General features: G+C 52.5%; 1 protein-coding gene across 8 annotated transcripts in view; it reads left to right on the top strand.

Moving 5' to 3' along the window:
- Ptprf (protein tyrosine phosphatase receptor type F) overlaps positions 1-13363 on the top strand; it is an 82556-nt gene that overhangs the window by 6011 nt on the left and 63182 nt on the right. For all 8 annotated transcript variants that reach the window (XM_075946620.1, XM_075946627.1, XM_075946624.1 and 5 more), the window contains exons 2-3: positions 578-657; positions 7425-7560. In XM_075946620.1, coding sequence (XP_075802735.1) covers positions 7497-7560 — 64 coding nt within the window. In that variant the 5' untranslated portion in view covers positions 578-657; positions 7425-7496. The remainder of the gene's footprint in view (positions 1-577; positions 658-7424; positions 7561-13363) is intronic.

Genomic DNA, 13363 nt, shown 5'->3' with positions numbered 1-13363 from the left:
CGTTTGTGATCATTTATTTGAGGCAAAGTCCAAGCGTGCAGTTGGCAGTGTCACAGTAAACTTACTTGAGAAACGCTGTTGGATCTGAAATCTGAGTGGTTACCAGTCAGAAGCAAATAGGTAACCCATTTTAGGCAGTAGCACGCATCATGGGCAAGGACGAGACACAGGAGAAATGAGGGCACACTTGAAGATCGGAAGAGAATGCCCTGCGGCTGGCTAGTGAGGGAGAACCTGGCAGGTGGGATCCAGGGTGGGTGACTGCTCTAGGCCAGGGTGGCTGTGGAATCCAGAGCCAGGTTCTGTGGCCGTGGGAACCTGGCCTGTGTTGCTCATGGGCATAGGGAAGTAGACAGATGAGCAGGCACATAGTAGGTGCTTAGGGAGCATCAAGCAAGCGCAGTGCAGTAAGCAGATGGCTACTTTACTAAACGGGGATCGTCCTACACTGGCAGATCCCTAACCTGTTTTTCGTTTCCCTGCATAAACAGTGAGTTTTGAAAGTCTGTCTCTGTCGATTTCTATTTTGCTTTGATAAAATTCTTGATGTTTTTCTTATCTTTTCCTCTCTGTCCAGGAAGGAGCGGAGGCCCTGGTGCCCTGCCCTCGGTGCTGATTGCCCAGCAAGAGTGACTGATATAAGCGAGCAAAGACCCGGTGAGTGTACTCCATGGTTGCAGGGGTGGGGGTGGGGGCCTGTGGACCAGGCTAAATGGTTTGGATTTTGACGTGAGACTTTATCTAAGTCGTGGGGGAGATATTCAACATATATGTGGTTGAGCGATGATAGAGGCCTAGGCCAGGAAAGCAGTGATACGAGGACCAGAAGGGATTGAAGTGCTATTTAAGGAGCTGGAGTAGACAGACCGTCGTGAAGAACTGAGTGTGGAACACAAGGGAGCGAAGATGTCTGCCTAGCGTTGAGGACGGAGGTGGGTGAATGAGAGGCAACTTATCAGCTTCTGTAGGCATGACATTGACTTCTGAATGGCACCAGGGTCTGTCTGCTTCTACACTCGCCATGTGTCTGTAGGGAAAAAAAGACACCTGTCACCTGAAGAGTATGTAGAAGGAGCGGGGTCCTCGGGGCAGTGGGCTGAGGTTGTAGAGAACAAGGCCAGAGAGGGAGTTAGGTGTCTACGTGGTGGGCTGGGATGAGAGACTGAAGGCTGTGGACTTCCTCCTAAGGGTGCTTCAGAAGCTCAAGCTGACAGTCCCTTCATTCATCCAGTTGTCCCTTCATTCATGGGACACCGACTAGTGCCTCCCATGAGCTAGAACAGCAGACAGCACACGCAATGGGCATGAGTAGGTTTTCATTTAAAAATAGGATTATTTATTTCTATGTTATATATATGAGTGTTTGCCTGCATGTATGTATATACACTACGTGTGTGCCTGGCGCTTGTGGAGGCAGAAGAGGGGGTTGGATCTCATACAGATTGTTCTGAGCCCCCATGTGTGTTTTTGGGAACTGAACCTGGGTCTCCAGCAAGAGTAGTAAGCATTCTTAACTGCCGAGCCATGTCTTCTAGCCCCTAGATTTGTACTTTTGTGGGCTGAAGGCACCATTGGCTTGTGTGCAGGATGGATTAGAAAGAATCAAGGGCAGGAAGCCCGTGGAGGGGTGAGAGGTAGTTGGGGTGGAAGAGGGGGAAATTCAAACTTCTGACAAGTTGGATGTTTGGAATAAGGAGCAGGCCTTCAAGGGTTTGCTAACCTGGGTGACAAGTTGTCCCTGAGCTTGGTGGGCCTTTCTCTGTAAGCTTCTTGAAGGTAGGACCCATGATTTACAGCCATCACCCTGATCAACGAACAGTTCTAGATAGATGGTTAAACAAAGAGGCCATGACAAAGATTGATCTGGAGCCAGGGAGGTGGCTCAGCAGGTAAATGTGCTTCCTGACAGTCTGAGTTCGATTCCCAGAATCCAGTGGTAAAAGTGGAAGCAGAGAATTGACTCCAGAGTTGTCCTCTGACCTTCATGTAACCACACATACAATCAAATAAATAAAAACTTAGAAAAGAGAAATGGGTCTGGCCTAGATGGAGAGGAATGGGGATGCTGTGAGTAGTCACACTAGATGAAGGGGATGCTGTGAGTAGTCACACTTGGTGATGTCCGGGATGCTGTGAATAGTCACACTGGGTGATGTCCGGGATGCTGTGAATAGTCACACTGGGTGAGATGGGGATGCTGTGAGTAGTCACACTGGGTGAGATGGGCTTATGCAAAGGGACATAGGGGAGAACTCATAGGCTGGGAAGGTCAGGCAGGGAGAACCTGTATAAGGATACTATGTGTCCTCCTGTCCGTACTCAGGTGAGAGTCTGATCTGCCTAAAAGCCCAGTCTTGCCAGAAGAGTCCCTAAAACAGGAGCCCTTTGGCGAGAGCACATGCAAATGACACGTCTAGAGAGTGGAGATGGGGTGTGTACAGGACCCCCTGTTTCCGGAGGCTGAACTAATCTGGCAGGGGGGTGGGGATTCTGAGGACCAAGAAGGTACTGACAGAAGTGTCAGGGACAGCCTTTGGTTGGAGGTGTGAACGATTCCAAGGGGGCTTGGGTTCTGGGGCTGGGGCTAGGTCAGGCTGTAGGCTGTGTAGCTGGCCACCTGTGCCAGGGTTTCTCAGTCTTGGTACTGTAAACTTTGTGGACGGGTGATCCTTTTCTCGTGGGGATGGCCTGATGTTGTAGGATGTCTCACAGTATGGCAGGTTTCTTCCCATTAGAGCTAGTAACGCTTACCTCCATCCCCAATCCTAATGTCTCCAGACATTACCTCATGTCCTGTGGCAGGGCAGGGTCACCCGGGATTGAGAACCACTAGTTTGTGTCACCTCTTGTGATTTCACTAAACTGTACAACCTGGAAACCTAGGGAGAGTCTTGGGGAAAGATTTACATCAGTGGATCACTTGAACCCGGTTCTGAAGCCAAGTGAGTGTCTGGGGCAAGAGAAAGGCATCTTTCACAGTAGAGACAATACTGGGTATAGAGGCCCCAAGGCAACAAAGTTGGTGAACATTATTAATCTGAGGGGTCCCTCCTCATACCCCCTGGGGAAAGACCTAAAGACTTAGAGTTGTGGCCGTAGAAGGAACCTAAGTTGGCCCTTTTTGATTTTTGTTTTGCTTCTGTTTCTTAAAACTAGGCCCCTGTTAGGTCCTTGGCTGCCACTCCCAGGAATTTTGACACCCCTGGTTTCCCCTTTGACTCCTCAGAGAGTCAAACACTGAGAGCTATAAGTGGGACCTCAGCATAGCTAAAGGATCCCCAGTACTCGAGTGGGAGGGAGTGTTGTTCCTGGCTGTTCACCGAGACTCTGGCCTCCTGGCTAGAGGAGATAGGGCAGTCTCAGGCTCCTCCCTGCCAGCCAGCTCTGCTGGGCTGGGGTCGAGGCTGAGGCTCTGATTTATTCCTGTCATAATCCGGTGGTTGGTTTGGTGAAAGTTGGAAACACGTTGGTTTTCCCTTCCCAAGTGTGACAAGGCCTATTTCCCCCTCTGCAGCCACTGCTGCAGTACCACACGGTAAACTGTCCAGGACATGACAAAAGGGCCCAGTGGCAGCTAACCGAGCTGCCACCACAGGTTAGAAGATGAACAGCTCTTGGCTCTCCCTGCTCAGCATGCATCTTGTTGCTTAAGTCTTGGCTGAGCACACCCTGGAACCCTGGATGCCCCTTCTTCTGCCCTGTCCATATTTGGTCTCCAATCTCCTGGGAGCCAGGGTCCTGGCCTGAAGAGGAGCAGTGGGGAAGGCTAGAGGAACAGGTGGTATTTGGAGTCTAATTAATATCTGTGAATAATAACTCATGCCCACGGGAAACAAATCAATCTGTGTTTGCATATTCATGAGGGGGTCTTGAGAATGATCCCAGCTGTTTTCCATCCGGGAACCCCTCGGTCCTGGCATCACATGGTCTCTTGGGGGCCCTCTTTGGCCCTGGCAGGGATGGTTAGGGTGGACCTCATGGAAATGACACACATTTTCCATGACACACATACATGAGTCCTGTGGCTTGATGTTGTGCCTGCTGATCCCTTTCTCCTCAGAGCAGCGATTCCCAGGCTCTTTGGTTTCACACACAGTTCAGCTTCCAAAAGTGCTTAGGGCCAGACAGGGGGTTAGCAGTTCTTTATTTTGCCAAGTAAGGACATTATAAAAAAAAAAAAACAACTTCTATCTGCTGTCCCCATCACTTCATACAAGAAAGGACATTTTAGCACCAAGGACAAAATTTGAGAATAAAGGACATTTCTTCCTAAGAAAGGGCAGTTGGCAGCTTTTCAGTGGGTAGCGAAGAAAAAAGATATATCAAAGCCATTCTGAATGTAGAAAAATTACACTCAATTATATCCTATAATATCATATGCCACGTAATTGTTTTCCTGCCCAAGTGTGTCAGCTTGGTAGAACCGATGGCCTGCAGTGCAATTCAGAGATGAGCTTGAGTTCCCAACTATTTGGGCTTTGGTTTTCTCTGAACTGAACAAGACCCAGACTCACCCATCCGTGCTGGTGGAGTGCGTATCTGTTCTGAGAGCTGCCGTATTGGATGGGTGCACAAGGTCCATGGCCGTCCAGCAAGGCAAACTTGATCTGCAGGGGACCCGAAGACCAGGGTGTGGGCCGAAGCAACATCTAGACTCAAGCCCAGGCTTGGGACTTCTAATGAGGGAGGAGGCCCTGGAGCTGGGAGCAGCCTGACTGCCCGACAGCAGGGGCAGGCGCTGTGCCCAGAGTCCAGGGGTGGGAGCAACTTGCTCACACCAGGAGCTGCTGAGAGGGAGAGGCCAGGTTTGGAAGACTGTGGTTGCCAGAGCGGTTCCCTGAGATTGTGCCCATGTTTGTGTATGTCCCTGGGGTCTCCTGGTGTTTCTAGTTGCCTTTGTCCCTGTGTCTAGGGATCACTGGAGCAGCTCTCTTGGGAGGGAATGCCTATATTTTCAACTTAAAAAGAAACAGTTTTAACATTTTTCTGTGTATGAGTGTTTTGCCCGCTCGTATGTCTGTAAACTGTGTGTGTGTCTGGTGCCCACAGAGGCCAGAGGAAGGCATTGGATCCTCTGGATCTGAAGTTACAGTCATGAGCTGCCATATGGGTGCTGGGAATCCAATGTAGGTCCTCTGGCAGCCAGTGCCCTGAACTCAACCATCTCTCCAGACCCCTATTTTCAGTATGTCTGACTTCTTCCTACTCTGTGGATCTGAACAAAGTCTTTGAACATTCTGCTTACATAGACGGGAGTCTTGGTCCCCAAGTAAGGTCCACTGGTTTTTACTACACTGGGGATTAGGTTCAGAGGCCAGAATTTCACTTGTGGGAATGAGACACTGGCGGCTTTATTGAGTGGAGCTTTGTTCCCCTTTATTTACTAGTGACACCCCTCCCCCTGTCAGTGACAGAGTTACACCTCTATGGCAGTGTGCTGGGGAGTTACATCCCTGTAATGCCCTTATCAGGCAGCTCTACCCACAGATGTCTGTACCCTCTGTGTATACCCACGTGATGTCTGGACCAGACGCTGTTTCCATGTCTGCACCTGGGAGTTACCGTGCCGTGATTGCTATACCACAGCTATGGGGATTAAAGCTCTCTAATTGTGCTGGGGAGTTCTGCCCCACGGTGACTGTGCTGTGCATTTTTGTACCTTGTAACATCTATCCTGTTTCATCCCTCTGTGTCCATACCTGGGAGATGTGCCCCATGGTACTTGTACTAAGATTATGTCCATATGGTGTCTGCATGGAGAGGGAGAGGAGGATGTGCCTGGAATGGTGGAGCACGGATGTTAAACTCTCTGACTTTGTGATGTCTCACCCACGAGACCTGCCTAGGCCACTCTGCCTGACCTGTGGGGTGACACACCTCTGAACTGTACCCTGGGTATCTGTACCAGAGCTAGAGTCCTGTCTGAGAACCATGTCCCCATGGTAACCTGGTCAGGCAGTTCACCACCTGTTGTCTTGATAGCCACACTAAGATAACCATGGTGCTGTGACAAACAAGTCCAGATAGGACCCCCATCCTGACATGGGCCCGTTGTGAACTGTACCTCCTCAGCCCTGAGATCAGCAGAACCCACAGCCTGGAATAAGTAGTGCTGGACACCACACCATGTCCTTTTAGCTTTATTGCGCTTGCTGCTTCATTCTCACTGTTCCCAGGACAGGGAACCTCTCCTCTTCCCTGTGTCTTAGCCCCTGCCTCACTTCACAGTGCCACCTGCTTTCTCCACCTTTGCTCACCTGCTGCTCGTTCGCCTCATGATCTTTGTCCTGAGTTCAGATAAGGGTTCAAGTTCCAGGAAGGAGCAGAACCATGTATGGACTCCATCCCTTCAGTTCCTCTGTCCTCTCAACGTGAAAATTCTCTTAGCACTATGGGGCCCCAGAGTGTGTCCACTGTCCCTCCCCCATTATACCCTGTTGTGTTTTCAGAGCATGGGTGAAGGCCTGGCCATGTGCCAGGGCCTTCTATGTGGCACTGTGAACACTGCTGCGTGTTACCTGAAGTCCCCAGGCAAGGAACATGGGAAAGAAACCTTTAGCGGCTCGCCCCCAGGACTGATGTGTCTGCAGTAGACAGTGTGGCCACTGAGTGGCTTCAACAGCTAGCTGCAGAGTGGAAAAGATCTGTAGCCAGGAGAGCAGGCAGGGTCTTGAAGGCTTCAGCTAGCCCCAAACACAGCCATCCCCCTTCTGCTTTGGATACCTGGAACAAGGGAAGAGGGAGGAAATGTGGATATTGAATCTTAGAGTCTAGCATTCCAATTCTCAGTCACTGAGGCCTCCTCATAGTTTGTCTTTGGGGTAGGAAAGTGCCATGGGAATTGGGTAGGTTGAGGGTGGCCAGGCAGGGCAACCATAACTTGTAGAGAGCAGTCCTGGCGAGCCCTGACGGGTTGTGGCTTTGGCTGCGAGCCTCTGACAACGTGGAACCAACTGCTGCTGAGTCTGTATTCTGGGGCCTGTGCTGTGTGTGTTGGGCTCTGGCCCCAGAGCATCAGGATGCCCCAGGGACTGTGTAAATCTGCCCGGCTGCTTACAGTTCACATCTCGGTCTTTGGGTCCCAATCTGTGTGTATCTTTGACTCCATTTCCCTGTGCCCATCCCCTTAATGATGTGAGTTGGGAACTCAGTATCTGGAATGGACCAGCCCTGGGCTAGTTTCTAACTAGCTATATGTTCCTTTTTCTGGGGGTTAGAGAATGCCCTGACATCCTCTGTACTCTTTCTATAGGGTGGGTTGCCCCTCAGCACTGGGGAAGGAACTTGGCTGACAATTGCACAGTCCAGGCTGTGCAGTTAGCTCTGAATGGCTGGTGAGGATGAGTGGGGGCCAAGAGGCAGCCTGGGTAGGAGGGACTCAAGTGGATACCAGCTAATTGGCTCTGCCCTTCTCTCCCTTACAGGTGGATTGTCTTGGGCTGTGGCTGGCTGTGGAGTTAGAGCCCTGGAAGGCCTCAGAGCCAGCCCCAGGGAGGATGATGGTGCCCCTTGTGCCTGCACTCGTGATGCTTGGTTTGATGGCAGGTGCTCATGGCGACAGTAAGTCTGACTCCTCATCATACAGATAGGCCGGGGTGAAAAGCGGCGTACCCTCTAGCAGGTCTCTAGAATGGAATACAGGACTGGGCCCTAGGACAGAGAAACAGGGTGACCAGATAGCTACCCCTCTAGTCCTTCTGTCCTAGAGACCCCCATTGGGAAAGCCCCCTTCTAAGGGGTACCTGCTCCTTCTGTTGCCTCTGAACATCCTGTGGAGCACCTGGGTATCCCCTAGGCTCTGCAGAACCGGGAATGTCTAAGTGTTTTATGGAATTGGGGAGCTGTGTCTTGGATTGTGTGAATTGTGTAGACATGTGCTCTGTCCACATTGCAGATCTCTGTAGAAGGCCCCATGTAGAAGGAAGCATGAATAGCACACCAGATGTGTCCCCAGGTCCAGGGAAGGCTCAGAGCTGAGTTATCTAGATCCTTCCCTTTTCCTAGGACCTTCAAGGCAAAGGGCACCCTTCCCTGAGCCAGGCCCGCAGTCCCTGGAAAATGGGGAAGATTGCTACTGGGCTTGCAGGAAGGAGACAGAGATGGGAAAGGAAAATAAGTGTTTGTGTTTTGGGGGACAATTTGTCCCCTACCCAAGTCCAACTCTGAACTTTGGTCTCTTCCCTGCTGCTGCCCTTCCCCCTGCCTGGCACTATAAGACTGGCCATAGCCCGCCCTGTCACCATGGTTACCACTGCTTGGTTACTGGTGGGAGGCGGAGCACAGGACAGGCTTAGCCAATCTGCAGGCTGGGGGGAGGGGCAAGGTTTTAGCTGAGGTCCCTTGGGGGGAAGGGGCTATTCCCAGCCTATCCTGAACCCAGAGGCAGTCCAGGGCCAACCTGAGGGGTCAGGCCCCAGGGCAGCAGGTCATACGGATCCCTCTATCTCCCCCAGGTCTCTAGACAAGAGCCTCGTCCACCAAAGCGCTCTCTCTTAATGGCTCATTAATAATTCAGGAGCCAGTCATAGAAGGGGTGGCCCTGGAGCACCCCTCCCTTTGTCCTCAGAGGCTGGGCCCTGGGTAGGGTAGAATGGGAGAGAGAGTTCCCACTCATTGGAGAGTAGCCAAGGTGGTTCAGGGTTGGGGGCCTAGAGGACAAGTTAGGTGGAGAACTTTAGAAAAGGGAATGGGGGTGATCCTCAGCCTGGCTGGGGCTGAGGGCGAGGACATGGAGCTACAGGGACAGGCAGGAGTGACACGCTAGGTTGGTGAGAAAGTGAGCACTGGCCTGTGGTCGTCAGTGGCCCTTGGACATTGAAGGACTGTTCACCCTTCCCGCAGTCCTCAGACAGTCTCAGGGCCCCAGACGGCTGGGGATGCCATGGCACTGAGTTGAGAAAGTGTGGCCTGAGAGAATAGCTGCCTTCCTCCTGCCTCTGACCCAGCACGCCCCAGCCTGCACCCCTCGGCCCCACCCTCCTGTCTGCCTCCAGTTTTCTCTCTCTAACTGGCATTACCACCCACCTGGTCACCAAGTCAGGAACCTGGGCCTCCTCCCAACTCCCTCCCTTTTATTGTACATGTAATCCATCTCCAAGTTCTGTGGCCTCCACCTTCTGAGTGTCTTTGGAATGCATCCACTTTGCTCTCCCCAGCACCTTCTTCTGCCAAGCCTCCTTTAGCTTCTGCCTGAGCTTTAGCATGCTCAGCCTTCTGCTGGTTCCCTGCCTCCAGTCCATTCCTTCTACCCTGTCCTGTATTCCACGGTGAGGCTCAGGTTGCATTAAGATACTCAGTTTAAACTCCCCTCTAGCCCTTCCTTTTCCCACTGCCTTTGGGGTCAGGGTTAGTATCTTGCTGTCTGCTAACTTACCCTTCACTGCCTCTCCACCCGCAACCAGCCGTGCTCTGTCCTCTCAGCGTGCACCGCTCTCTGTGTCCAGGTTCTTCCATCTTCCTATTTCCTCTGCTTGAAACACTCGTTCACTGTCAGGCGTGGTGACACGGGCCTGTAATCCTGGTACTTAAGGGGTGGAGGCAGGAGAATTAGGAGTTCTAGATTATCTTGGCTACCTGGTAAACTGAAGACAAGCCTGGGCTACTTGACACTCTGTCTCCAGAAACAAACAAAGGCGTGGGGGCGAGGCATTTTCTAGGCTCTTTCTCCGAGCAGATCTGACTCAGCTGACAGTTTCCTAGAGCAGAGTGGGTCACGCTCTGGTCTCTGCACTCCTCATAGTGTGCTGTGGTGGCATTTTGCCCTAGGTCTGTCTGCCCTGGCAGGCTGGGAGTCTTGGGAGTTTAGACATTTCAGGGTCTGGAGGAGGTGGGGAATAAGAAAAAAGGGTTAGAACAGGCCTGACCTCTGTAGGACTTGGGGAGGAGTGAGTTGGAGCTGCCTTAGGGGCAGATTTCCAGGAACCTTCCTGCTGGTTCCTTAGTAATTCAGTTACAGAGACCAAGCAGGTGCTTGGAGGTGGGAACCAGGTGAAGAAGCCTCTGCCAAGGGTGGACCTCCAGGTGCTGTGCCAGGCCAAGGGCCGTGGGCCAGACATCAGCTAGGAGCCGTGGTGAGTCAGCCTCGGGTCAGAGTCTGCTCTCCCAGCCTGCCGTTAAGTGACACTCACTTTTGAATCTCTCCCCACCATGGCCAGGCCTGGATTGAACTTCCAAAACTTCTCACTAGGGCCAAGCAGCCAGACACGGACAGGGCTGCTGCAGAAGGCAGGGCGGCTGCCCCCAGAGAATTGACGACCAGAGCAGTGAAGCGCAGAGCAGACAAATGTGTTTCTATAGGCCTCTTAACGAGACAAATGAATGGGGGCCCTGGCCTCAGAGGGGAGTGGAGAGAAGCAGGGTAGAGAAGCAGCTGCCAAGAGTTAGCCTGGAGGCCTAGCGTCATTGCCTGGTCAGCTCCAGTGGAAATCTGGGTACTAAGGCATGCTTGTTTACATGGATGCTCACTTCTGAAATCTCACCCAGTGTCTCCCTAGGGTTTTGTGTCTTCTTGATGGGGGGAGGATGTGGATATGGGGATAGAGGTGGTCTTGGTCCAGCCCTCAGGCAGAGGTTTCTGCTGGTCTCGTGTGTGTTAGGTGCTTGGATAGAAAGGATCCACTCAGACCTGTCACAGGACAGAACCCACCGAGCTGGGCACAGGTCTGAGAGCTTGACAGAAGAGCAGGAGCGGGTTGGGCAGCACTGGCACAGGCAGTGGCCTGAATATCTCGGGAGGGTTCCTGGAATAGAGAGCTCCTTACGTTGAGTGGGCATTTGCTAACATAGAGTATTGCCCAATGAAGAAATGAGACTGGCCGGGAGAAAGAGTCCCTGGGCTTCTGAGCTTAGGAGAAAGCCAGAGTGAGACCTTCAGATAGATAGCACGGGACAGCTGCAGGACCCCAGATCAGGTGCAAGTGGGGTCCTGGTTGTGGCCACGTTATTTGCAAGCCACTGGAGTTCACAGGCACCTGGTAGCTCAAGAGATGGGTGGTGTGCAGCGGATGCAGGTTCAGGTGAGCCAGAGCCTGAAGACTATGCGTTTCCCCTCCTTCAGAGCCCCTGACGTTGGTGCACAGCAGGGCCATCCCCCTTGTGCTTATGGGTGGCCTGTCTAGACCCTGCCCTCTGGAGCTTCCTGCACAAGTGCTTTCTCTAAGCCTGTTTTCCTATTGCACAACAGGAGTAATCACTCCTACCTGTAAAGGTTAACTGAGGTCACGTGGGCCAGGCACCTGGCACCTATTAAGTGCTCCCCCTGTTGAGTGCCTCCTGGAAGTAGGATTGCCCTTGAGTGGACTGGGCCGGGGAAGGTTGCCAGGAGCAGTTGCAGGAGCTCATTAATGGGTCCCCAGCTCGCTGGCCACTCAGGGCCTGGGAAACCACCTCTCTGACAACTCCCCTGCCCTCACGGCCCTTCGCTGCTGTGTGTGCTTCTCCTTCCTTTCGTGTGCAGTGCTGTTTATGAGCCTGTGTACATGCGCCCCTCAGGGGAGGCACAAAATAGCAATCAGTCTCCCGGTGGAGGAGCCTTGGAGGTGGCCCAGTTTAGCTGTCCCTGGAGTTGCATGCCTGCAGCCTCTCTAGGGGGCGTGCTCCCCTCGTCAGAGCCAGTCCCTTCCTTTGGTCACTTTCTCTCATCTACAGGGTCAGGTGTTGACATGTAAAGACTGTCCCAGGATATCCCACTGTGAGTAACTGCCCACAGGGCTGGGCGACACAGGATGTGACTGTGATACAAAGCTCGCCCTAGCATGTTCACAGGTACCCTGCTTTCTGGACTCACAAGTTCTCATCACAGACCAGCACAATGGCTCAGCGAGTAAAGGCCCTCAGCACCAGGCCAGAGTTCATTTGAGTCTCTGGAGTCCGTGTGATGGAGGAGAGAACTGACTCCCCAGTGTGCACCATGGAGCACGTGCACACGCATTCACACACAAGCACACACACACACACACACACGCACAAATAAAATTTGCAATTTTTTTTTTTTGCAAAACAAAAGAAATGTTCTGTTTATACTCAACACCAGTTGATCAGGCCCAGGGCAGAGTGGTCACAGGTTTTGCCTGCCTGGCACCCCAGCTGACAGTGAGGTAGGCCAGGCTTCCACTCTCTTCCGCACTCAGAGGCCGGCCTGGATGGTGGGTAAGTGCACCAGGGCCCAAGCTAAAGTCTCAGTGTAGTGCCTGACCTGGCAAGTGAATACAAGATACTTGTTAAAAAAAGGAAAAAGCTTGCCGAGCGGTGGTGGCGCACGCCTTTAATCCCAGCACTTGGGAGGCAGAGGCAGGTGGATCTCTGTGAGTTTGAGGCCAGCCTGGTCTACAAGAGCTAGTTCTAGGACAGGCCCTAAGGTTACAGAGAAACCCTGTCTTGAAAAACCAAAAAATAAAAAAATTTTAAAAAATAATAAAAGAAAAGGGAAAAGGCTGAATTTAGAGAAGCCAGCAGGGGCAAATTTGGGGAGACAGTGTAGAGACAAGGTTTGACTGTGCTCCCAGAACATCTCCCGAGGAACAAGAAGTCCTGGGACTACCTAGGACTCTAGAATAAGGGGCAAGTGTCTCTAGAACTCTGTGAGGGTCCCCTTGGTACGAAACAAAGCAAGGCCTGGCCATAGAGGGGGGCCCCAACCCTGGGTAGCATGGGATTGGAGCAGCACTGCCTGTCTGATCCTGGGCAGCACCCTGGTGCTTGTCCAGCCTCCCTAGGGAGAGGAGTAGTTCCACCTCCCTGATGGCCCCAGGCCTTGGGCACAGTCCAGCTCCACACAGCTTCCAGGCCTGTTCCTCCTGGCTGCTCATGATCTACCTGGCTCACCTGCCCAGCCTCTCTGCTCTTTGTTTGGCTCGGGAGGCCCCTCCCCTCCCCACCCCACCCCAGCACACTCCTAGTCTTTCTGGTTCTTCATGTTCTCGTCTGGTTTCACTGTAGACACGTTGAGGCAGGACCTGGAGGGGCACTTCTTCCCTGGGTTTCTCTCTTGCCTGGAGGGAAAGTGTATGCGGGAGGCCCCAGTCTCTACCCCACCCCCACCCCCGCATTCCTTCCTCTTCCATTTTTTTTCTCCGCTTTGCACCCCTGGGTGTCAGGAACTGCATCAGACAGTGGGACAGTGCAGGAGACAGGACAGACGTGGGATCTGCCCTGTCCAGGGTTAGGGGCTGTTTGGGAAGCAGCTAATAAACACCAAAGAGGTGGAAAGTTGTAGCCTCGTGTGCATGCTGAAACTGAGCACACTGTGGGAGGCAGAGAGCTTAGAACCATGGACTAAGCTAATGGGGCAGGTGGGTAGGGGCATGGGATGGGTGTCTGAGGAGATGATGTTTAAAGGTGACTTAAGTAAGAGTTTAGTGTGTAA

The sequence above is a fragment of the Microtus pennsylvanicus genome, chromosome 13, assembly GCF_037038515.1.
Source record: "Microtus pennsylvanicus isolate mMicPen1 chromosome 13, mMicPen1.hap1, whole genome shotgun sequence".
Classification (NCBI taxonomy): domain Eukaryota; kingdom Metazoa; phylum Chordata; class Mammalia; order Rodentia; family Cricetidae; genus Microtus; species Microtus pennsylvanicus.
The sequence above is the reverse complement of the archived record's forward strand: the minus strand, read 5'-3'. Positions and strand labels throughout refer to the sequence as shown.